This window comes from Lepidochelys kempii, chromosome 6 (assembly GCF_965140265.1).
Source record: "Lepidochelys kempii isolate rLepKem1 chromosome 6, rLepKem1.hap2, whole genome shotgun sequence".
NCBI classification, from domain to species: Eukaryota; Metazoa; Chordata; order Testudines; family Cheloniidae; genus Lepidochelys; species Lepidochelys kempii.
Genome location: NC_133261.1, coordinates 1158847 through 1183778, shown reverse-complemented (window position 1 = coordinate 1183778; position 24932 = coordinate 1158847). Strand labels below are relative to the sequence as shown.

General features: G+C 51.8%; 1 protein-coding gene across 1 annotated transcript; it reads right to left on the bottom strand.

Moving 5' to 3' along the window:
* Positions 1 to 1147: 1147 nt before the first annotated feature.
* On the bottom strand, positions 1148 to 17701 carry LOC140912219 (uncharacterized). The gene is made up of 6 exons (XM_073346350.1): positions 17550 to 17701; positions 16948 to 17069; positions 16599 to 16625; positions 11466 to 11528; positions 1780 to 2047; positions 1148 to 1211 (listed from the first exon to the last, which is right to left on the bottom strand). The coding sequence occupies exons 1-6, from the start codon at positions 17699 to 17701 to the stop codon at positions 1148 to 1150; spliced, it is 696 nt and encodes a 231-aa protein (XP_073202451.1).
* Between the last annotated feature and the right edge of the window lie 7231 nt (positions 17702 to 24932).

The following is a 24932-nucleotide window of genomic DNA, read 5'->3' as shown; positions in this document are numbered from 1 at the left end:
AGGGTCAGGAGGGTCTTCAGGGACGACTCCAGGGTCTCCCATTTCTCCGTCTCCGGGTGAATATCTCGGGCCCAGAGCAGCACGGTCTGCACAGAGAGCACAAAGTTACTTACCCAGGACACAGGAAATCAGTGTAATGCCTTGAATTCTCAACACCAGCTGGGATTCTGGCCCCATTGACCCCAGCTGGGGCTCCAGCCCCATTAACCCCCATGGAGCTACGGCCAAGTGACCCCAGCTGGGATCCGGCCCAGTCCTTTTGCTATTTTTCTTGACAGATTTTTGTTGGGTTCACACTCCCCTCCCCTCATCAGCAGTTCAGGTTTTGTCTCCCCTGTATTTTTTTGTGTGGGCGACTGAGTTGGATCGGGGGGCGGGGCGGTTGTGATGTTAGAGAAACCAGATCAACTGGGAGATGTGACTTTCACTGAGAGCATTTAAAACTCCTTGTTCCTGTTGAGCAGTTCTTGAACTTAGACACTTGAGCGACACTGCAGAGAAAAAATGTCTGAGCTAAAGGTCTTCCAGGCTGACCTGAAGAAATCCCTGAGCAGCCCCAAATCTGGCAACCTTGAGCATGTGAGTCAGACCCATCAGCCAGGCACCTAAAAGAGGAGTCTCTGGACCAGCTCAGAGCACCAGCCCACCCCGTCTGGCTTCCCATCTCCAGATGTAGCAGGTCCCCAGTGCTTCAGGGGAAGTTGAAAGAAACCCAGAATGAGCCTGGCCAGTTGGGCACTGGGGGAACAAAAATCCCCTTCCTGATCTCCACAGATGATTAGCCTAAACCCTGAAGAATGAGATTGGATCAGAGTCAAAATAGATTAGAATTATACAATATCGCCAGGTCTCTGTGAGTCCTCCAGCAAAAGCAGAGAAGACGCCCACACTCAACACGGATTGCACTGCCTGGGATCTGACACAACTCACAACATCTCAGACCAGAGCCTGAGTCCAGACAGACAGCTACCTATGCTTGAATTATTCCCCCCCCCCCACACACACACACAACCATCCCCTTACAGCAGATGGTCCCACCCAGGCATGCTCGGAGAGTCACCTTCAGGTGGTAAGACGTCAATATCTTGCCATATTCTGGGACCCAGCACTCCTTGTTTATGACCTTCAGGAGTCTCAGAGCTTTCCATCACTGCCCCCCATCACTGTCGATGTCCCGGAGAAAAGCTGTCTCGGCATTAGCAAAAGAGAACCTGGAACCGAGGGAAAGAGCAACCTCATTGAATTTCAGTGAGCGAGGGATCTCTGTATAAACAGCCCCTACACCCCTAACCCTAGTCCAGAGGCAGACGCATTTCAGTGCCAGGTGCAGACTGCCAGTTCCCACTCACCAAAACCAAACCAAGGCACTCCTGAACGGGAATGAGTGTCCACACCAGGGCTATCCCAGTATAACTAGACTGGCTTAAATTCAAGCCGTGGCTTAAACCAAAGAAGGTTTCCCATGTAGACAAGGCCCAAGTTTCATTTTTTCCCTTTGCCGCTAACTTTTCCAGAGTTCAAGAGTGGAAAAAGAAGGAAAAGGAATAGATGGGGAGGAAACCAGCCTGGAACCCATCCTTCTATTGGATTCACTGGCCAAAAAAGGGGACAGAGGATGAAAAAAACAAATTCAACATTTCAGAAATTCAAATTTTTTTAGTTTTCAAAAGCTGAACATTTCAGTTCGAGTCAAAATGAAAATCTCTCTCTGGGAAATAAAAATGTTGATTCAGGACCAAGGGAACATTTCAGTTCCTTTCAGCGGTGGATCTTTTTTACCTCCAGAAACCATCTTTGGCCACTATGTCAGCACCGACTCTCCCAACTTCCTCTCCCTTCTGGCGGGATCTTTCCTGGCTGTTGCCCAGCTCCTTGTCCCACCAGTCGGACAGTCTGGCCAGGTCGTTTGTCTGCCAGTCTTCAGACAACACCACCTTATCCTGGACAGCAGGGACCAGATCCACAGAGACTAGCTCCTCCTCGCCCAGCCAGAAAATCAGCTGCACAGCCGGGCATTTGGGGTCCCAAGGCTGCAGTGTGATTCTCTCTATGAGATGGGGAGAAAAGAGAAGATCCAGCGATGCATATAGACACATAGGATTGGGCGGGTTCTCAGATCTACCAGTTACAGATGTGGTTGAAGCTGCTGGCCCTGCTAAAAAATGCTGGGGGAAGAGGGGGGGCTCTGTGTGTCCCCCATTTCCCCCCTTATCACCAAAATCTATACGATTCCATTTGTCGATGGCTAGAAATTTCCCTGAAAGTTTGGCACAGATCGGATGTGGCATTTGCACAGTTAATGAGTGTAAACCCCAGTGTAGACACTCCACAGATGCTGGTCCCTGGTGATTCACCCTAGGCCGGGCCCTAGGCTACAATACAACTTGCAAACACGTGCTAAGCTATAACCTGTCCTGCCTGGTAGAGCAAACAAGCGTCTGGTGTATTAAGAGTCTAGGAATTTAGAGATGTGCCCTGAAAGTTGGGGTGGAGAACACAGGTTAGCCGTAGCAGTGCAGTTATCCTGCTCCTCAGCAAAACCCCTGGGCCGATGGGGGAAGCAGCCACAGCTGGGGCCACGCCCCGATCAGGCCACAGATGGCCCTATAAAAGGGCTGGGAGCAAGAGCTGGCTCAGGGGTTGGCAGTCTGTGGCATGTGGGCCAAAGACGGCACTCTGCTGCCTGCCACCTGCCGGGGTCCCGGCTCCACTCAGCCCCACTGCTCTCTCCGGCAGGGGGGCCAGGAGGCAGGAGCTTGGTCCTGCCCGCAGCCAAGCGCCTCTCTTCCCCTGCCATGCTGGGTTCCTGCCCCTTCTCCTCTCCTTCCCTGCACCGATCAGCTGACGGCCCTTGGGAGGGGAAGAAGGGGAGGGGCAGCGTGTTCGGGGGACGGGGCCTTAGGGGGGGTGGAATCAGGGCATATCCCCTCCTGCCGTGAGCTGCTCTGGGCAGGGGGCTGGGAGCACCCCCACGAGCCGAGTACCCCAGCCCCCTGCCCTGAACCCCCTCCCCACACACACCCCAGCCCCCTGCCCTGAACCCCCCCACACCCCATGCCCTGACTCTTGCACCCCCACATCTACATCCCCACCCCCACCCCATTCCCACCTGCACCCCTCGCACCAAATGGGAGCTGCCCCAGGTACGCACTCCACACCCAAACCTCCTGCTCTGGCCAGACCCTGCACCCCAACCCCCAGCCTGCTCCTTCACCCCCAGCCCTGTGCTCAGTGCACTCCCACCCTCAGCTCAGTGCAGAGAGAGAGGAAGAGAATGGGCTCGAACCGGGGAGAAGGTAGGTACCTGCTCTACGTGGGCAGGGCCAGGACTCCAGATTGGCAGCGGGCTGAGCAGGGCTGGCAGCCAGGACCCTGGCTGGCAGGAGCCGGACGACAGACCCCCAGCCCGCCGCCGGCCCGGGGTCCCGGCCGCCGGCCCCGCTCAGCCCGCCGCCGGCCCGAGGGGTCCCGGCCGCCGGCCCCGCTCAGCCCGCCGCCGGCCCGAGGGGTCCCGGCCGCCGGCCCCGCTCAGCCCGCCGCCGGCCCGAGGGGTCCCGGCCGCCGGCCCCGCTCAGCCCGCCGCCGGCCCGAGGGGTCCCGGCCGCCGGCTCCGCTCAGCCCGCCGCCAGTCTGGGTGAACTGAAGCCCAGGCTGGCAGCGGGCCAGCGGTGTAAGATCAGCATTTTAATTGAATTTTAAATGAATCGGCTTAAACATTTTGAAAACCTTGTTTACATACGACAATAGTTCAGTTCTATAATATATCGACTTATCGAGAGAGACCTTCTAAGAAACGTTAAAATATACCACTGGCCTGGGAAACCCTACATTAGAGTGAATCAGTGAAGACTCAGCGCCCCACTTCCGAAAGGTGCCGAGCCCTGGGTTAGCTCTTGAGAGAGCGGGACTTCGCTGCCTGGGAGAGAAGGTGGAGACAGAGCGGTGCTCGGGAAAGGGAGGAGGAGCTGCAGGCCTGGAACAAGGCCTAATGAAGGCACTGGGGCTGCAGAGGGGCAGCCCGGGGTTCAGCAGAGGCAGCTGGTCCAAACCCCCATTGCCAGTGATGAGTGGTTTACAGACTGAAGTCTGCCCCAGTGAGCGGGGGCTAGATGGTAACTGGCAGTAGCCACTGAGGCAAGGTGGGGAGAGAGGGTTGTGGGGTTTCTCCGGGATGGGAGATCCTGATCTGTGGGTTACTGCAGTGGGCAGAATCCTGAGATAAAAGGGCACTGCCAGGGGGCAGCACCCCAAGGGAAAGGGGCACCAGGGTCCAGGAGGGACACGGGAGCCAGTGGCAAGTGAGACATTGGCCAACACAGGGCACGTCAAGCCTGGTGAACGGCTAATTCCCAGGCGACCAGCAGGAGGTCCGCATCGCTACGGTAGCCATGTACAGCAGTTCACCACACCTGGTCTCCAGTTGGTTTTATTCCTTTCTCATTCACTGGATGGTTGTTTCATGCACTGGCTCTAAGCCTTTCCACACTGCTGTACCCCTTGGCGGCAGAGTTGTCTTGCCTACCCCCAAGTTTCACCTCTCTGAAAAACGACTTACAAAATCAGACACAAAAATACAGAAGTGTCGCAGCCACACTGTTACTGACAAATCACTGACTAATTTCTCATTTTTACCACAGAATTTTAAACGAAATCAATTGGAATATAAATATTGTCCTGACGTTTCAGTGTATGGTTTATAGAGCAGTATAAACAAGTCATTGTCTGTAGGGAATTTTAGTTTGGACTGACTTTGCTAGTGCATTTTATGTAGCCTGTTGTAAAACTAGGCAAATATCTAGATGAATTGAGGTACCCCTCGGGAGACCTCTGTGTATCCCCAGGAGTATGTGTACCCCTGGTTGAGAACCACTGGTTTAATGAACCCCAAGATTCATTGGAGCAGCAAACAGAGACGAACAAAGGCTTGTGTATGTATTTTATGAAACTAGTCTTAGTTTGACTAGCTTATGAAGGGGGAAAAAAGGCTAAAAATGGATGTGTTGCAACTTCCATCCAGTCTGCCATTGTCAGGCAATGCTGCAGAGAACTGGGGGGAAAAAATCAAGCAGAGATCTGAATTGTATTCAGCAACCAGAGGGGTGGAGGAGAAACGTGATCCTGTGAAATCATCTGTCTTTTTGCATGTTGTTGGGGAGAAAGCATTGGATAGTTATAACGACTTGAACTTTGAAGAAGGTGAAAGCAAGAAATTAAGTCCAACACTGACTACATTTGAGGAACATTGCATGCCGAAAGTAATGAGACCTTTGAGAGAGAGAATTTTTTTTACACGTGCGCAGAAAACTAGTGACGCCACAGAGGAATATGTCAAAAAATTAAGGAAACTCAGTAACACCTGTGACTTTGGTGAGCTGGCAGATTCTCTGGTCAGAGATAGAATCATTTGGGGCATTAAAGACAACGTGTTAAGAGAGGGACTGCTCCATAAAGGAGACTAACTTTAGAAAAAGCTCCCCAGATATTCAGGACAACAGAAACTGTGAAAGCACAAGCCAAAGAGCTGAATCCACAAGAAGGGGTTACCCAAGTACTGTGAAAGAATATAGACAGACTAGGTCAAATCAAATTGTGGAACCACTCGCTATGAAGACCACTGCTAGGAGGAAGGCTGGGTACAGATGGTGATGTGGAAGGTGTGGATCATAGCGTGGCCCCAAACAGTGCGTTGCCTTTCGGAAACTCCGTCGTAAACGTGGGGAAAATAATCCTTTTGCAAAATGCCTCAGATCCCAAATGCAGAACAGTCAAGTGCACTCAGTTCAAGACAGTCTGGGTTGAGGAGTTTTTCACAGACGTTCTGGGATCTAGCAAGCCCAATGAGAGGGACTGCATACGACAGCCTGTGACAGTGAATGGAGCAATTATCCCACTGAAAGTGGGCACAGGGACTCAGGTTAATACGCTGTCTGAACAAGATTATGAGAAACTGAAAATAAGACCCAAACTGGGACCAACCAAAATCAAAGTACCTGGTTATTCTGGAACAAATATACCAGTGAAGGGCGGGGAGGGGGTGTGTGCCTTGCTAGCATCAACCTAAAAACACCATGTTCAGGCTCCCATTCATTGCAGTGCCAAAGGGGGTGACACCAATCTTAGGCCTGGCTGCATGTGAGAAACTCAGGCTGGTAAAACCGGTGCTCTCACTGCAAGATCATACTGAACCTGACTAGGAGACTCTTTCGGGAATATCATGACCTGTTTCCAGGGTTGAGTTGCTCGCAGAGTGAACAGATAATCCAGATAAACAAGCAGGTCCTTCCAGTTACCCAGTCATATAGAAAGGTGCCATTTGCACTCTGTGATCAACTCAAGGCTGAACTCACAAGGATGGAAGCAATGCAAGTAACACAAAAAATTGAGGAGCCAACAAAATGGGTCAGCTCCCTAGTCATTGTGGAGAAAAATAACATCCAGCTACGCATGTGCTTAGATCCCAGAGACCTCACTAAGGCTCTAGGGAGAGACCATTTCAAACTACCAGCCAGAGAACAGATTATGGCTCAATTTGCAAATGCTTAATATTTAAGTAATTGGATGCATCCTCGGGTTTTTGGCAGCTAAAATTAACTGAAGAAAGCTCAAAACTATGCACAGGTAATTCCCTGCTTGTTGGGGAGATACAGATTCTTGCACTTTACCCTTCAGCAGAGCTTCACCACCAGACGTGTGCTGCAAAACCATGCATATGGTCCACGAACATACTAACGATGATGACACCTCAGTGGAGGACATAATCATCTGGGGCCCAAAGGAAAAGGAGCATGATTGTAGACTTCGGGAAGTCCTGGATGTAACCAGAACTGCAAACTTCAAACTCGATAGGGAGAAAGGTGTTTTCAGGGTTACAGAACAGACTTTTGTTGGAGACATTATTTCCAACAAAGGTGTAAAACTAGCTAAGAGGAAGAAATGATGCCCCAGCTGCAGTCAAAGGAAGATTTCCAACAGTTCCTGGAAATGGTTCATTAGCTCTGCGAAAACTCCCAGAGTATACAAATGAATGGTCCTGGGGCGCAGAACAGAAGGAATCATGGGAAAGTTTAAAACAGCAACAACGGATCCAAGAGCCAGTGTTGAAGTTCTATGCACCAGGAAGGCCGACTGAAATCTCCGCAGATGCTTCACAGTCTGGGTTAGGAGCAGTGATTTTACAGCAGAATGAGGATTGTTGGCAGCCAGTGGCATATGCATCCAAATCCCTGACTGAGGCAGAAACCAGATACACAGAGATTGAGAGGAGCTTTTAGGAATATTGTTTGCCTGTGAGAGATTCAGTCAGTATATTTATGGTCAGACAGTGGAAGTTGAAATAGATCACAAGCCCCTGGTAGCGTTATTTAGCAAACTGCTAAACGACTGAACCTTAAGGATTCAGAGAATGAGGATAAAGCTGCAAACGTATGATTTGGTTGTGACCTACACACCCGGGAAATTCCTGTTCACGGCAGATGCGCTTTCCAGAGCAGTGGCTCCCACGAAACCAGAGAAGACTTTAGAGACAGGGACATAAGCCTATGTAGATCTGATTGTAAAGGCAACTCCAGTAGCTAACAGGAAACTGCAACAAATGAGAGAGGAAATGAAGTAAGATGAATCGTCGGGGACCCTTAAAGAAGCGATCATTAAAGGGTGGCCAGAAGAAATAAGCAGTTGCTGTTCCAGTATAAGAGACTATTGGAACAGCCGACATGAACTTACTGTGATAGAGGGGGTGATTTTTCAGCGCAGTAAGGTTGTAATTCCAATGATCCTCCGAAAAGTAAAGCTACGGAAGATCCCGGAGGGACATTTAGGAATTGAAAAGCGCAAACAACGAGCATGAGAGGTGTGGTGTAGGCTGAAGATCACTCACGACATTACTAACATGGTAAGAAACGGCTTTTCATGCCTGAAATACAAGCCAAGCCAACAAGCAGAGCTGCTGAGACCTCATCCAGGTCCACAAAGGCCTTATGAGAAGGTCAGCATTGACTGCGTTACCTGGCAATCAAAGGATTATTCAATAGTCACAGATTATTATTATTAGTCCAGTTGGATATTAGGAAACACTATTTCACTAGGAGGATGGTGAAGCACTGGAATGGGTTACCTAGGGAGGTGGTGGAATCTCCTTCCTTAGAGGTTTTTAAGGCCTGGCTTGACAAAGCCCTGGCTGGGATGATATAGTTGGGGTTGGTCCTGCTTTGAGCAGGGGGTTGGACTAGATGACCTCCCAAGGTCCTTCCCAACCCTGATATTCTATGAGTCTATGATTAGTCTCTAAATCTAGAAATTTGCACGCTGCATAGTACTAATAGTAGTCAGTGATAGCCGGCATGAAGGGAGTCTTCTCCAGACACAGAATTCCAGATGAAGTCTTCAGCGATAATGGGCTGCCATTTTCCAGTGCAGATTTTAGGCAATTTGTCCTAGATCAGGATTTTCATCACAAAAAATCAAGTCCAAATTACCCCCAATCTGATGGACTTGTGGAAAGGTCTGTACGGACAGTAAAGAATTTGACATTTGGGGTGACTTGTATAAAGCATTTCTGTTTACCAAAGTACACCCTCGGAGAATGGCTTTTCTCCAGCTCAGCTGGTAATGGGAAGAATTTACCAATCACTGATAACTTGCTGAAATCTCTTAACAATGAAACCATACGGAAGATGAAAGACAATCAGAAGCGGAAGCAGAAACTTTATATTGAGAAAAGGGCCCATGATCTCCCATCTCTAACCCAAATAATAGAGTGTGCCTGAGGGATCCCACCTCTGATACTTGGGGCCAAAGGAGCACCATTAAAGAACAGCTGCATTCCCGGTCTAAGGTAGACCAGGCAGACCAGGGAGACACATTTTGATGTAACTGAAGGGATCTACGAGTAATCCCAGAAAGTTCCAACACATTGACCGTAGATGTGGACTCTGGCATTTCCCATCTGATCCTTTATCATCCACACACAAAGGAGAAACTAGCAAGGAGCAAGAGAACAACTCAGACTCCAATGAAAGGCTGATACTGAGGTCAAAACCGGAAATTAAATGTCCTGAAAGACTCCTAGAGACTTGCTGACCTGCCTAGAGAAGGGGAAGTTGAGGAAAGTGAGTGGTAAAGACTCACGCCAGAGTGATGTGCTGGTGACCTCTCCTCTCTAGGGAGTTCACACATTGGGTTTATGGAAATGTGCTAGAAGGGTTGAGAATTTAATGCATACATGATTAGATAGTTGTTAGGTGTTTATATGTACACATGTATGTAAGAGTTCATTCATTTTTCTTTAAGAGGGAAGTTGTAGAGACATGTCTGTGGAAGATTATCGTTTAGAGATGCTCCCTCAAAAGGGACAGTCTATGAATATAGGAATTTCGAGCTGTGCCCTGGAAGCTGGGGTTGAGAACCCCATGTAGCCCTGTTCAGCAGTTCTCCGCAGATGCTCTCTAGTTTGGTTTATTACAGATTCTATTCCTTTCTCTTTCACTAGTTTGTTGTTTAATGAACCCCAAAATCGTTACAATCACTGTCTGTGTAAGGTGAATGTAACATCGCTGCACAGGACGGCTCTTCAGAAATTGTTAAGATACAGAACCTTCTTCTTGTACCATATTAATAAAGCTGTCTTGGCTATTTGGTCTCGGGTATATTTCATCATGAAATAACGAACCAAAGTGTGGTCAAGCAACTGACTATACAATTTATTAACAGCACACGTGTCCCTTCTGGCCTTGGAATCTATGAAAGGTCTTGTTTTCTAGAACTGCAGCTGAGGCCTCACCTCTGCTCAGCAGAGCAGAACAATTACCTCTTATGTCTTACACACAAGTGTAATATTTCCAGACAATGGATCTATTGTAATAGATTGTTTTCTGTGTTGTAAAGGAATTGCCCAAAAGAAAATAAATGCTAACAGCATGTTGGGAATCATTAAGAAAGGGATAGATAATAAGACAGGAATTATCACGTTGCCTCTCTATAAATCGACAGTACGCCCAAGTCTTGAATACTGCATGCAGATCGGGTCGCCCCATCTCAAAACAAGATATATTGGAATTGGAAAAAGTTTGGAAAAGGGCAACAAAAACGATGAGGGGTCTGGAACGGCTGCCGTATGAGAAGAGATTAATAAGACTGGGACTGTCCAGCTTGGAAAAGAGACGGCTAAGGGGGGATCTGATTGAGGTCTATAAAATCATGACGGGTGTAGAGAAAATAGATAAGGCAGTGTTATTTACCCCTTCTTATAACACAAGAACTAGGGGGCCACCCAATGAAATGAACAGGCAGCAGGTTTAAAACAAACAAAAAGAAGTATTTTTTCACACAATGCACAGTCAACCTGTGGAACTCCTTGCCAGAGGATGTTGTGAAGGCTAAGACTATAACAGGGTTCAAAAAAGAACTAGATAAATGCATGGAGGATCGGTCCACCAATGGCTATTAGCCAGGATTGGTAGGGATGGTGTCCCTAGCCTCTGTTTGCCAGGAGCTGGGAATGGGCGACAGGGGATGGATCACTTAATGATTCCCTGTTCTGTTCATTGCCTCTGGGGCACCTGGCACTGGCCACTGTTGGAAGAAAGGAGACTGGGCTAGATGGACCCTTGGTCTGACCCAGTCTGGCCGTTCTTATGTTCTTAAATATCTGTCAAGGTTCCTTCCCCACTCTGAACTCTAGGGTACAGATGTGGGGACCTGCATGAAACCCCCCTAAGCTTATTTTTACCAGCTTAGGTTAAAACTTCCCCAAGGTACAAACTATTTTACCTTTTGCCCCTGGACTTTATTGCTACCACCAACAAGCGTCTAACAAATATATAACAGGGAAAGAGCCCTCTTGGAAACGTCTTCCCCCCCAAAATCCTCCCCAAACCTTACACCCCCTTTCCTGGGGAAGGCTTGATAAAAATCCTCACCAATTTGCATCGGTGAACACAGACCCAAACCCTTGGATCTTAAGAACAATGAAAAAGCAATTAGGATCTTAAAAGAAGAATTTTAATAGAAGAAAAAGGAAAAGAATCACCTCTGTAAAATCAGGCTGGTGAATACCTTACAGGGTAATCATATTCAAAACACAGAGAATCCCTCGAGGCAAAACCTTAAGTTACAAAAAGACACAAAAACAGGAATATCCATTCCATTCAGCACAGCTTATTTTATCAGCCATTTAAAGGAATCAGAATCTAAGGCATCTCTAGCTAGATTACTGACTCAGTTCTCAGACTCCATTCCTGTTCTGTCCCCGGCAAAAGCATCACACAGACACAGAGAGGGGCTTTGTTCCCCCCCTCCCCTCCAGCTTTTGAAAGTATCTTGTCTCCTCATTGGTCATTTTGGTCAGGTGCCCGCGAGGTTATCCTAGCTTCTTAATCCTTTCCAGGTGAAAGGGTTTTTCCTCTGGCCAGGAGGGATTTTAAAGGTGTTTACCCTTCCCTTTATATTTATGACAATGTCCAACTTACCTTTTGTTGATTTAGGAATCGGAGGCCTGCTATCTTTGTTCATTTTTGCTTGGAACACTGGGTCTAGAAGGAGAGAGAGGGGAAGGAAATTGTGGGATCAGTATTACCAAAGGTTTCTTTTGGCCCATCATTGTTTGCTCCTGTTTTATAAGGTGAAGTTAAAAGTTTCCAAAGCTGACTGCCTAAAGTTTGGTACCTAAATCCATATTTAAGCCTCTCTCTGTGACAACTGTCTCCACTTTATAAAAGTTATCAGCACCTCTGGGCCAGAGATTGCGCACTGGCTGGTTAGGGAGGGTCACTGAGCTCTGTCCAGGAGCTAAAACTGACAGTGGGCAATCACTGCATACTCCTGGACCGGTAAACACCTCCAAAGAGGGACCCCCTGTGCTCTGAGTGTGGCCAGAGGGGGCACTTGTGGTGTGACTGGGCCTTCATGGATTGCAGCAACGGGCAAGCCTGGACAGCCAATGTGAGAGCTTGCAAACAGGGCCTGGCCAAAATGACAGTACCGGTGAGGTGACAGGCCTAAGGACTCAGGATGCAATCAGACATCAGTGCGGGAGAACTTAGTGCAGGCCCGTGATCCACCTGGTGCCACGATCTGCTGGCAAAGCATCCATAGGACGTATGGCCCTATCCCATGGAGGAAGTGCCGCTGATGGCAGGGAAACACATGGAGACTTGCTGTAAGGGGTTGTCACCCGCTTTGGCCTACCCTGTAATCTCAGGTTGGGATCTGAAGCATTTCGGGGAGATCCTGAGACCCTGGGCTGGAGACCAGCTGGAGGTCTAGGGACAATGGAAACAACCAAACCAGGGGAACTCACTGGAGCTGGAGAGAGAAGACGGAACCTCCCTGCAGCCAGGAAGCTCGACCCAACACCCCACCAACTGCCGGGCACCCGAGGTTGTAAGTATCAAATGGCTAATGCAAGATGTGGATTTCCAAGGGAACAGCACGAAGACCAGACCCTGAGTTGGGCATTTGAACACAGAGCTATGGCTAATGGTGAAGAGATCGACCCTTTGAACACAGAAACCAATGACTGTACCGAGTGACAGTGAACCCCCAAACCAGGGAAATAGGGTTCAGCTTCAGGTCCCCAAGAGATCTGCAAATGAGTCTTACACCCAGTTCAGTTGGTGCCATGAGGTGGGTACTTGGGGAGGGAGAAAACACTGGAAAGGGTGAGCCTCAGATTTCACTGGCCTGGGATACCGATTGTCACCTGGGGGGGGCCAAGAGAACCCCAAAGTCTCCCCTGGTCCCCCTGCTGGTGCTGGAGGTACCCTTTGAATGAACAGGCCTGGACTTAATAGGGCCACTCGAGAAAAACCCGCTGGGTTCTTGGCACGTATTGGTGACAGAGGATTACAGGACACGGTACACCTGAGGCTATTCTCCCCCCGCCCCCCCAGCCACTGCATGACAAACACACCCACCATTGCGACCAAACTCATGAAGGTCTTCACTGGGGTCGGGATACCTAGAGAAATTCTGGTGGACTGAGGGTCCAATTTCACATCAAGACTGATGCAGGAATTGCATGAGCTGCTAAAGGTCAAATCCCTCAAGACATCAGTCTACCACCAGCAGACTGACGGGTTAGTGGAGTGGTTCAAAGGGACCATGAAGATGGTGCTGAAAAAGTTTGCAGCCTCTAACCTCTGCCACTGGGACCGAATGCTACCCCTGTATGGGAGGTCCCTCAAGCCTCCACAGGGTTTTTGCCATTTGAGCTGCTGTATGGGAGACCACACCAGGGGATTCTGGGCCTCCTTTGGGAATCCTTGGAAGAATGTTGGGAACCCAGAGCTACAGGCTCCTTGCAGCATGTGCTCCAGCTACGGGAGAGGCTAAGAGTGCTAGGGGGTTGCAAAGGAGAACCTCACTACAGCTCAGCATTGCCAGGAACACACCTACAATCAAGAACCCCGATGACACAAGCCTGGGACAGTATATTATTGTTACTACCAAGCTCCGAGTCAGCTGGCCAGATGGCAAGGACCATGTGAGGCAATAAGAAGGGTAGGGCTGGTTGACTTTGAGATTTGTCAGTCTGGGAAGCGTAAAGAGATGCGGATATATCCCGTCACCCTCCTAAGAGGCCTGGAGAGATCAAGAAGGTCCTGCTCGTATCCTTCTGTTCCCCGAGCTGGAGCTAGGCCCTCAAGCTATGACATCTCAAGATCTGCACCCAATTCAAACCCAGCTCCAACCTGAACAATGGGCACAGAAGCTACAGCTAGTTCAGACGTTTTCCTCGGTGTTCTCAGCACACCCAAGGCAGATGCATTTGATCTACAACTTCATACAGACCGAGCTGGGGCACAAAGTCCAGGAGAGCCCCCGGCTCCGGACAAGGAGGATGTGCAAAATGGTATACAAAGAGCTGCAGTCTATGCTAGCCCTAGGAGTCATCAAGGAATCCCCGCAGCGGGTGGAGGAGTACGACTGAGCTGGTGCCAAAGACAGACCGGTCGATTTGATTTTGCATAGACATTAGGAAAGTCCAAGCAATACCCAGGTTACCCAAGCCCGGGGTGCAGGAGCTGCTGGACTGGCTGTGGACTGCTGGACCTTAGACCACCGTCGACCTGTACTGGTAGACCCCATTGTTGGTGGAGTTCGGGGCTTGGCCAGCTGTTACGGGCGGGCTGTACTAGACTTTGCCACAACAGCAGCCCCTCTTACCAACCTGGTGAAGGACACTTGCCCCAAAAGATCAAATGGATGGAAGCTGGGGACAGTAGGTTAAAAGCCTTAAAGAACCATCTAACCCACAAGCCGGGTCCTCTTCTACCCTGGCTTCTCAAAACAGTTCACCCTACAGATGGGCGTCTTGCAGACGGGCCTTGGGGCAGGGCTACCCCAGAAGGTGGATGACGAGGGACACCCAACTCTCTACATGTAACCCTTCTGCCCGTCAGAGTTGGCAGCAACCAGGGCCGGGTTCAATATCTAGGGGATCCGTTCCAATAACACAATGCAAACCGGCTCGAGCCCCCACCCAGTGACCTGGGAAAAATATATACCACCCCCGCTGGGCGCCTCCAAGAGGCAGTACGTCCCCTCTCGCAAGCACATAGTCTGAGTGTAGCAAAAAGCCTTTTAATAACAGAGAGAAACAATGTGGCATTATGTTGGGGAAACACCACCAACAGGATTCATAACACAACCCATGAGCAAAAAACCCACCCCAAGCAAATTGGGGCATGCCCTTTTCCCTTTGGTTCTTGAGTCCAGCAACGCCAAATCACCCAAAGTCCCAAAAGTCCAATGACCCAAAAGTCTCTGTCCCTGGTCAGGGCAGCCCCAGAGTTCGAAAGTTTATCTGCGGAGCTTTACGTCCCAACCTGGGTGGAGATGGGGGTGGGGGTAAGAGGCACCTTACATGACCTGAAGCTGACCGCCCCACAGCTCCATAGGCCTCCGCTCCGCTCCGCCAGCCGCCCCACGAACTGCTTCGCTCAGCTCCGCAGCCCACCAGCAGCTCCCGCCATCCTATGGACTGCTCCACCAGCCTGTCCACAAGGCACCCCAGCCGTCCCGCAAACTGCTCCACAATATATCTTCAGGCTCCCCCACTACTTAACACAACAGTCAGTGATTTCAGCTCTTAGGCAGTTCAGCTCTTTAGTGAATTCAGCTTGTCCTAGGGGAGCCTCAGTGCTGGTGCACCATTAACCCAAAGTGAGCTCAGCAGCCTGTAACTAGACTCCTAATAGAATCAAAATTAGCTCTGATATGCCACAGTGGAGAGAGGAGAAAGTGCAATGAGCACATAAGGCCCTCACCAAGGGGCCCATGCCACCAAGTATTAATACTTGTCCCCAGCCTTTCTCCCTCTACAGAGTTTTGGAACCCATGACCCTTGCCTAGCGAGTGCTACTTAGTTGATGGTGAATCCCTCCATCATAACAAAAGGCCAAGTACAGTTCCAAGCACAGTTCCCATAGTCAGGGTAATAACAATTTATTCTTCCTGCCCCAATAACAGAGACACTGGGGATCCCACAGCAGCCAAAGTGACCATTTGGGCAGCTATGGCCTCATTCTAGGTGGGGTGGGTGTGCCTATGCAAATGAGATCAGCCCCTGAAGTTCTTTTCCACAACTTGCCACACCTCACCACCAGATGTCAGGGTGGAGCTCATCCTGACACTGCTTACATCCAGAAAGCTGTTCCCTTGGGCAGTAAACTACTGGACCATCAAAAAAGGAAGCCCTGGCAGCTCTCTCCATCAGGGCTGAGCAAGGGCACCCCCAAAACTGGAGCACCCCAACATCACATCCTCGTTCACCTTCAGCGTCTAACCCAGGAACAGACGTAGCATCCAAAACTCTGACAGCATTTCAGAATATGACTTGCGGCTGACTTCTGCTCTCAGTTAAAGGAGTTCAGAGCAGCAGCCGCGTCAGTCGGTATTCGCAAAAAGAACAGGAGGACTTGTGGCACCTTAGAGACTAACCCATTCATTTGATCCGATGAAGTGAGCTGTAGCTCACGAAAGCTCATGCTCTAATAAATTGGTTAGTCTCTAAGGTGCCACAAGTCCTCCTGTTCTTTTTAGTTAAAGGAGTGTAGATCTGGAGTCACAGACGCCAACTTTTGGGGGCGCCGGTGGGTGCTCGCACCGCCCCAGCCCTGCCCCCACCCCTGACGCAAAGTCCCAGCCCAAACTCCACCCCTCCCTGCCCCTATTGGACCCCTTTCCAAATCCCCGGCCCCGCCTCCTCCTCCAGTGCGCCGCCCAGTGGCTCCTGCTTCTCCCACCTCCGTCCCAGGGTTTGTGCCGGGAAGCAGCTGTTTCACGCACGCAGCAAGCCTGGGAGGGAGGGGGGAACGCGGCGCGCTGCGGGAGGAGGCGGAGCGGAGGTGAGCTGGGGCGGGGAGCTGCCGGTGGGTGTTCTGCACCCACCAATTTTTCCCTGTGGGTGATCCAGCTCCGGAGCACCCACGGAGTCAGCACGATGTCTGGAGTCACCCCACTGTAGTTAGGGAGTGACTCCGGATTGACCCCAGGGAGCTGAGATCAGTACCTGGTCAATCTGCTCTAGTATTTGGCACTCTTTAATACACATGGCCCACAGTTATTTGACAATATCCCGCCATTTATTTCATACTCACCGTTGTCTCTGGGGTGGCTGTTTTCATCTGAAGAGAGAGAAAATTGAAAACAAAAGTGTTATGAGCAATTACCCAGATGGTTCCTCTAACAGCTGATCCCTCCCCATAACCCCAAGCCTGACCCCACTCCTCAAATTCATCTTCCTAGCTTTCTGGTCCCTTCCCCACCCTCCCATACCCCCCAATCCCACCTCAATGTCCAATCCACCCTCTCACCCCCTACGATCTGATGCCCACCCCCAAATTCACCCTCCCGGTACCCCAACTCCTCTGCTGACTCCACATTCCTGGCCCCCCAGACCCTGGCTCCCACATATCCACCCTTCTGCTCCCGCCCCCCCCAAATTACCTGCAGTCAGAGCATTTTGCACATATCTGTGGAAGTCCTGCAGGATGCGGACAGGATCCAAGTGGTGATTGTCGATGCTTTCCTGGGAAAGGAGGGGAAAATCCATCAGATCTTTTCTCCACCTACCTCACAAGCCATCAGGGATCAAATGTGGGACAAAGCCCCAAATCACAGGGCACAACAAATTAATCCTGCCGGAAGGTTAAAATGCAGCGAGATTCCTGTTTTGGATGGTAACTAAGAGACCTGCCTGCAGTATCATCAACCCCAAGGTTTACAATTCTGGCCTGGGGCCTCCAAAATACGTTAGCACGTTATTGTTTCTATTTGTCTTCTAATTGAAATAGTTCATCTGGAATGCCATTGAGACTGCGGGTCGGGAATGAGGGGCACCGGCAGGGCTGCGGGGGGCAGGCGGGGGGTGAGCCCAGGGCCGGGCTAGCAGGGGTGGGTTCACGGTCTGCTCTCAGGGTGTCCAGATCCACCACCAACCTGCTCCCGCAGCGGAACAGCGACTCCCCTTGGGCCCCGCAGATGTAGGAGATCTTTGGAGGTGCAGCCCCTGCCGGTGGCTCCTCGTGGGCTAGGCACCCTCGGGGTACAGCCCGGTGCTGCTCTGATACAGCCACTCCACGAGCTTGGCCACCGTCTTTTCCACCACCTCGTAGCTCCTCCACGCGCAAAAGTCTTCATCGTCCCCTCGCACGAACACGCTGGCGTCGTAAAACCGCTGCAGGAAACCTTCCCCGGCCATCCCGCCGCCCTCGCCTCTCCCTGCAGCCCCACGGCTCGGAGCAGGGCCCAGCAACTGCGTGGCTACAGCCGCCGCCGCTTTCGGTTTCCGGCAGCGGCTCCTCCCCCCAGTTAACGGGAGGAGCTTGGCGCTCGCAGGCCGCCTTGGAAGCTGTGGAGACGGGACCAGCCACCCTGCCGTTGGAGGCGCTAAGGCAGCCCGGGGTGTTGTTCTGGGATCAGGCCCGGGATCCAGAAGGGAAGCCCGGCTGGGCTCTTAGAAGATGAAGTTTCCCGACTGGGAGTTACACACAGAAGGATCATCACAAGCTGCTGCGTTGAATCTGGTTTAATCTAAGTGGGGTGGGTTTTCAACCCCAGGAGTCAATTGGTGAAGAGATCTGCAGGGCCCAAGGCACAGAGTTTAGAAAAGCAGCCGGGATCCCCCGACATCCCCAGGCAGCTGTCCCAGACGAAGCGCAGAGGGGCAGGAGGACTGTCCGAGCGACCCAGAGGCAGCCGTGTTGAACGAGGTGTGTGCTCAGCGTGGGGCGTGACACCAACACTTGTGGTTTTTATCACAAGCGTCAACATAAAAGCTCCCAACTCCCGGAGTCCCGGGATTAGGGGAGAATTTCAGTTGTTTTTTAAACTCATTTTGTAGCCCAGGTGGCTGGGAAGAAAACCATGAAAACGTGACCCCAGAAGTTTGAAAACCCAGAAGACAGAACCAGACCACAACCGGCATTGTAACACTGTGCCTTGCGGGGATCCGGGCGAGGGTTAGTGTCCAGATTGGGGTCCCCTGAGCAAGCTCGCCCCCAGAAATACACCTAACATCAGGGTGTTATGAGCCCTGGGGCTCACACATGGCTCTGATCCTGCCCAGCCTGATCTCAGCCGGCGTCCGGCCCCCACTGCCCCTTTGGGAAGCGACGCTATCCAGGGTACCGATGGTGACGCCAGCTTAGCTCAAGGCAAACTGACAGGCTAGAGAACGGGAAGTGGGCACAGGCCTGGGTGCAGGCCGGAGGGTTTGCAGACAGTGAGTGGCTCAGGGCACTGAGCTGTGCCAAGGCTGGGTGGGGAGCTGAGAGCAGGCACGCTCGGTGCACGGCACAGGCCCACAAGCTCTGGCAACACAGGGACAGGGGGCAGGAACACCCCTGAGATGAAAGGGGCAGGTCACATGTCTCAGAGCCAGAGTGTCAGGCTGTGTCATCTCCATGGGGCTGGGTGTTCTCACCACCACACCTCTCTCAGCTTCCGGTGCTGCAGGTGGGCCTGGAGAGCCCCTTCCCCCTGCAGCAGGCCCACATCTGGGGGAGGGGCTCTGCCCCGCCACCCCCTGCCTCCAGCTAGTCCATGTGCTCCACCCCGCCCCACCCCACAGACACTCCAGCCTTCCCGGGGCACAGCCCACCAGAGCCGACTTTCCTTTCTGTCTCCCTCCTTGTGCCCTGGAACTCACCTGCTGGCTTCCACGGCCTGGTTCGGCGTTTGAACCCCTCGGTGCTGCCCCACAAACAGCGCTTCTCAGAGCGCCAGAGCTGCCAGACTGGGTCAGACCTGGGAACATCTGGCCCAGGATCCTGTCTCTGACAGTGGCCTGTGGAGAGCTCGCCGTGTAGCGAGAGATTTTTGCTTTGAATGCTCTGAGATACTTTGCAGCACCTTAATAGAAGCTTACAGAAAAACCTCGGCAAAATTCATTTCTCCCAGTTGATATAATTGAGGTGTGACAGTATCAGGATGCTTTGGTTTGCATAAAACAGGAATCAGTTTCAGATTAAGGCTCTAATTAAGTAGGAATTAATGATAGTTTAAATTTAAAAAATCCAACAATGCGGATCAAAATGGTGCAGACAGGGATAACTTAGGTGATGGAAAGTTCTAGCAAACCTGGTGGTGTCACGGGGAGGAGCTTAGAAAGGTCTAGAATCCAAGATGGCGCCAGGAGAGGAGCTTACCTAACAATAGGAATGATGTCATGGGAAGGAGCTGGAAAAGCTGATTGGCTGAGAGGAGCTGACCTTGAGAGAGCAACCAGTATATAAGGCCGACAGCCAGCAGGCTGAGTGTGTAGTGGGCTTGACAGCAGGCTGGAAGTAGTGGGCTTGGGCTTTTGAGAATCACAGGCCTGGAAGGGACCTCGAGAGGTCGTCTAGTCCAGACCCCTGCACTCATGGCAGGACTAAGTATTACCTAGGCCAGGGGAGGGCAAACTACGGCCTGCGGGCCAGATCCGGCCCATCAGGGCTTTCAATCCGGTCCGTGGACTTGCCAGCCCTGTGGCACAGCGGGGCTAAGGCAGGCTCCCTGCCTGCCCTGGCCCCACTCCCGGAAGCGGCCGGCACCGTGTCCCTGCAGCCTGTGGGGAAGGGAGGAGCAGAGGGCTCTGTGTGCTGCCCTTGCCTGGAGGTGCCACCCCCGACAGCTCCCATTGGCCAGGAACGGGGAACCGTAGCCAATGGGAGCTTTGGGGGTGGTACCCACAGGCGAGGGCAGCATGCTGTGGAGCCACCTGCCCGGCCCCACCCCACCCCACCCCCAGAGCCACTGCTGGAAATGCTGACCACTTCCGGGAGTGGTGCAGGGCCAGGGCAGGCAGGGAGCCTGCCTTAGCCCCGCTGCACGCCACTGCTACCCTGGAGCCGCTGGAGGTAAGAGGCGCCGGGCCGGAGCCCATACTCCAACCCCTCTGCCCTGAGCCCCCAACTCCCTGCCCTGAGCCCCTTCCTGCACACTGCACTCCCTCCAACACCCCACGCTCCCTCCTGCACCCCACCCCCCTGCCCCAGCCCTACATTCATGGCCCTGCATGCAATTTCTCTACCCAGATGTGGCCCTCGGGCCAAAACGTTTGCCCACCTCTGATCTAGACCATCCCTGATAGGTGTTTGTCCAACCTGCTCTTAAAAATCGCCAATGATGGAGATTCCACAACCTCCCTCGGCAATTTATTCCAGGGCTTAACTACCCAGACAGGTAGGAAGTTTTTCCTAATGTCCAACCGAAACCTCCCTTGCTGCAATTTAAGCCCATTGCTTCTTGTCCTATCTTGAGAGGTTAACGAGAACAATTCTTCTCCCTCCTCCTTGGAACAACCTTTTACCTACTGGAAACCTGTTCTCACGTCCCCTCTCTGTCTTCTCTTCTCCAGAGTAAACAAACCCTGTGTTTTCAATCTTCCCTCCCAGCTCATGGTTTCTAGACCTTGAATCTTTTTTGTTGCTCTTCTCGGGACTTTCTCCCATTTGTCCATATCCTTCCTGAAACGTGGCACCCAGCACTGGACACAATACTCCAGTTGAGGCCTAATCAGTGTGGAGCAGAGCGGAAGAATCACTTCTCGTGTCCTGCTTTCAACACTCCTGCTGATACAGCCCAGAAGGATGTTTGCCTTTTTTTTTTCTTTTTTTTGTAGCAGCGTTACCCTGTTGACTCATATTTAGCTTGTGATCCACTCTGACCCCCAGATCCCTGTCTGCAGTTCTCCTTCCTAGGCCATCCTTGCCCATTTTGTATGCGTGCAACGGATTGTTCCTTCTTAAGTGGGGGACTTTGCTTTTGTCCTTATTGAATTTCATCCTATTTACCTCCGACCATTTCTCCCGTTTGTCCAGATCGTTTTGAATTTTCATCCTGTCCTCCAAAGCACTTGCAACCCCTCCCCGCTTGGTGTCGTCCGCAAACTTTATCAGTGCGCTCTCTCTGCCAGTAACAGACTATAAATATCTGGAAAATTTCCCCTGCTTTCGAGGAACTCCCGTGTTCAGCCTGCCAGTTCTGGCCAAACGCCAGCTGCAAATCACTTTGGAAAAGATCCCAGAGGGGCTTTTGTTAGCTCCTCCCTCTACCCCACCCCACTGCTACCCACCCAGGGACCCTGGGAGCTGGGCCCAATCCCTCACTCAGCCCCCCTCACCCTGATGTCTCTCCGTAGCCCCCTGCCGGGTCCCTACTGATCACCAGAGCGTGGGCCAGATCTGGGCTCCCTGCTGCTATTATCCCCTCCCTCTCCACCTCTGCTTCCTCATAAATCTAATTAATAACCACTCGTAAACGACACCAGTGTCCGTGAGACTGAACTCACCCAGCTCCGGTGGGTAACAGAAGAGGGAAGTGGAGGGAGTGTGTGGGGACAAGTAAAACTCCCCCCTTTCTTCCAAATCGCAGACACAGCCCTCCCCGCATCGGGTCCCTTCCCTGCCCCCATCTACACCCCACCTGTGTTGTGATGCCCCGACCCTCCCCTACCCTGGGCAAAGGTATCCATGAAAACCTCATCAGTTGCCCCCAAGAAACCCCCCCCAACAGCCCCCTGATATCCTCCTCAGAGCCCACCAATATCTCCCCAACCTCCCCTGCTCAGAGATCCCCAATATCCAACCTCAGAAACCGTCTGACATCCCCCATCAGAGACCCCCAATATCTCTTCAACATCCCCCCTCAGAAACCTTCAATATCTCCCCAACCTCCCCCTCAGAGACCTGTGACACCCCCCAGAGACCCCCAATATCTTCCCAACCTCTCCCCTCAGAGATCCCCAATATCTGACCTCAGAAACCCTCTGACGTCCCCCCTCAGAAATCCCCAATATCTCTCCAACCTAGAACCTCAGAGACCTGCGACACCCCCCCTGACAGATCCCCAATATCTTCCCAATATCCCACCTCAGAGATCCCAGTATCCCCCCTAAGACTGCCAATATCTCTCCAACCTCTCCCCTCAGAGCTCCCCCAATCTCCCCCCTCAGAGACCCCCAACCTCCCTCCTCAGAAATCCCCAATATCTGACCCCAGAAAGCCCCTGACATCCCCCATCAGAGACCCCCAATATCTCCCCAACCTCCTCTTCAGACCCCCCAATATTTTCCCTGGAGGTAGGCAGAGGAGCAGGGAGCAGCACGTGGATGTGGGGGGAAGCGGGGAGCTTAGCGACCGCAGCAAAGAACTCCGTGGGCCACATGTTTGAGAGCCCTGGACTAGACCATCACAACGGTCCCTTCGGGCCTTGAAATCTATGAGCGGAGCTAACGCCGCTGGGAGGCACCGGCACCAGGGATAGGCTCCACTCCTGGCTGTTGGTTTTCTGGAGAGGAGCCCCCGTGGGACAAGGGGATCAAGCCCAGAGAGGGGCAGATGATGCTTCTGTAGCGCTGGATTTTGGTTCCAGTTTTGCATGCTGTGGAGAGGCCCAGGGAGAAGCTCTGGGCCTGGCTGCTCTGAAAAGACAGTGCTGTGTTGAGGATTGTGTTGGAATTGCAAGCTATCACCTTAAGTGAGTGGGATTTCCTGGCCCCGCTTGTAGGACAGGGGCCTTGTAGGGAAGCATGAGATGAGAGTCAGTGTGCAAAGAGCCAGGTAGGGGAAGGTAGGATGAGTTGTACCTCGCTGCCTTTGGGAGCAGCCTGGTTTGTCTCTCTCTGGTTTTGAATTCTTGTGTGTTCTCATTCTGAATTCTAAAGCGGTGCCACATTCCAGCAAGAGGAGACTATGTTTTTATCCCACTTCTCTGCTGGTGTGCACATAACAAAGACCAGTGCAGTTCTGGTCAGTTCTGTTGGAGTGAAGTTTTTAGATCAACGCATAAATGCCCTCACCTGACAGTTGCAATGTAACATGACTTTATTTCTCCAGAACACACAGGAACCAAAAACAGAAAGAGACAAAAGCAGGCTGCTCCCTCTGCAGTGAGGCCCACCTCACCCCACCTTTCTCCAGGCTGGCTCTCTGCAGACCCTGCTGCTAGACCCAGAGCCCACACATCCCTCCAGAGCCCCAGGCCTGGAAGCAGGACCCAAGCTCTCCTCCTCTTGAAGCGATAGCTTGCAATTCCAACACAGTCCTCAATACACCACACCCGAAAGACGTTACATTTGTTTAGGGACTTGGTCAGAGAGCCAACCCACATCACCGTCACTGACCAGTGTGGGGAAAGCCAAGGGGACCCACCTTGGAAAAGGAAACTGAGGCAGGGTTCCCTGCAGCACCATGTGTGACGAGAAGAGGACACACTGGGGTGGCCAGGGCCTATGACAGTCTCTCTATGGGCTAAGGGGGGGAGGGACAGCACCTGGCTCCCCTGAACTATTTGCATCTCGGTCTCCTCCCTCCCTACTAGGGAGGTTTCCTCAATTTCACTCCGGCTACTGTAAATCATGATCAAACTTTCAATGTCTGCCAAACGTTGGTGCATGTTATCATCCTCGCTAAGAGCTGTTTCCCAGGCAAGGGAGAGTTAGGTGTCAGTCAGGGTGTATGTGATGGGGGGAGGGAGTGCTCAGAAGAGGGATGGGATCAGGTTAGTGCCCTATTGAGGTGGAGAGACGGAACCGTTCCCCCCAGCTCGGGCAATCACCCAAGCCCAGTACTCGAGTACGTGGGAGTTTTACCATCGAAATATTTTTTTTCATCCAGGGTTTCCATTTTCTGCAGACACCAAAAGCCAGCAAATGGGCCGGTTTCCAGCCACACCGTTCGTTTGTTTTGCTTTGTCATAAAAAACTGCAACATTTTGGTGGGAAATTTCAAAAAGAGAAAAAAAAATTCAACATTTCCACAAGAAAAATAATTATTTTCCACCTGATTCTGCTCACCACCGCCCCCCCCGTTTCCTCATTCCACCTCCCGTCCTTCCTACGCAGCGTATCCAGGTCAGAGCCAGGCCCCCGACTCAGGGCTATATTTAGGGTGACCGTCGCCTTCTGCACTGCAGTGAGAATTCCCCTCCTTTCTCAAGCTGCCCTGTGTCCCTGGGGGAGAGGACAGAGCTGGGGAGCTGCCAGGTAACGGACTCTCTTCTGTGTGGGAGAGGGGAGCGCCCGTGCGGCTAGAGGTAAGGACTGTTTAAAGCCGGACTGCTCCATGTGCTCTCCAATCCGCACGGTTGCACGGATCGCTTTGGCATTGGGGGTGCCTCTTGGGGGTGCAGGGGATGGTCAGAGAGCCAAATGTGGGGCCATTTGACCGCCGGGTTCCTGAGATACAGCACTCCCCAAAAGAAACATCTAAGTCACTTGCTGGTGACGCCCGGCATGTCCACAGCCTCCACCCGCCCTTTTGGGGAGCAAAATTCAGAATGGTTTTAACAAGAGTTTGCCAGAAGCTGCAGTGAATAGCTAATGCGGGGGGAAGGGTAGTCGGGCAGGGGAATAGGAGTTTTCCTTTCCCTCACTAGGTTCAACTGAAGGACAGAACTGTTCAGCGTCCTAGATACAGAGGACTATGTATACGGAAAAACAACAGGGA

Coding starts and splice junctions, on each gene's coding strand:
- LOC140912219 (XM_073346350.1), bottom strand. CDS start 17,701: ATGGCCGGGGAAGGTTTCCTGCAGCGGTTTTACGACGCCAGCGTGTTC. Junction 17,070..17,549: donor TATCAGAGCAGCACCGGGCT/GTACCCCGAGGG, acceptor CTTGTGAGGTAG/GTGGAGAAAAGATCTGATGG. Junction 11,529..16,598: donor CAGCCACCCCAGAGACAACG/GTGAGTATGAAA, acceptor CTCTCCTTCTAG/ACCCAGTGTTCCAAGCAAAA.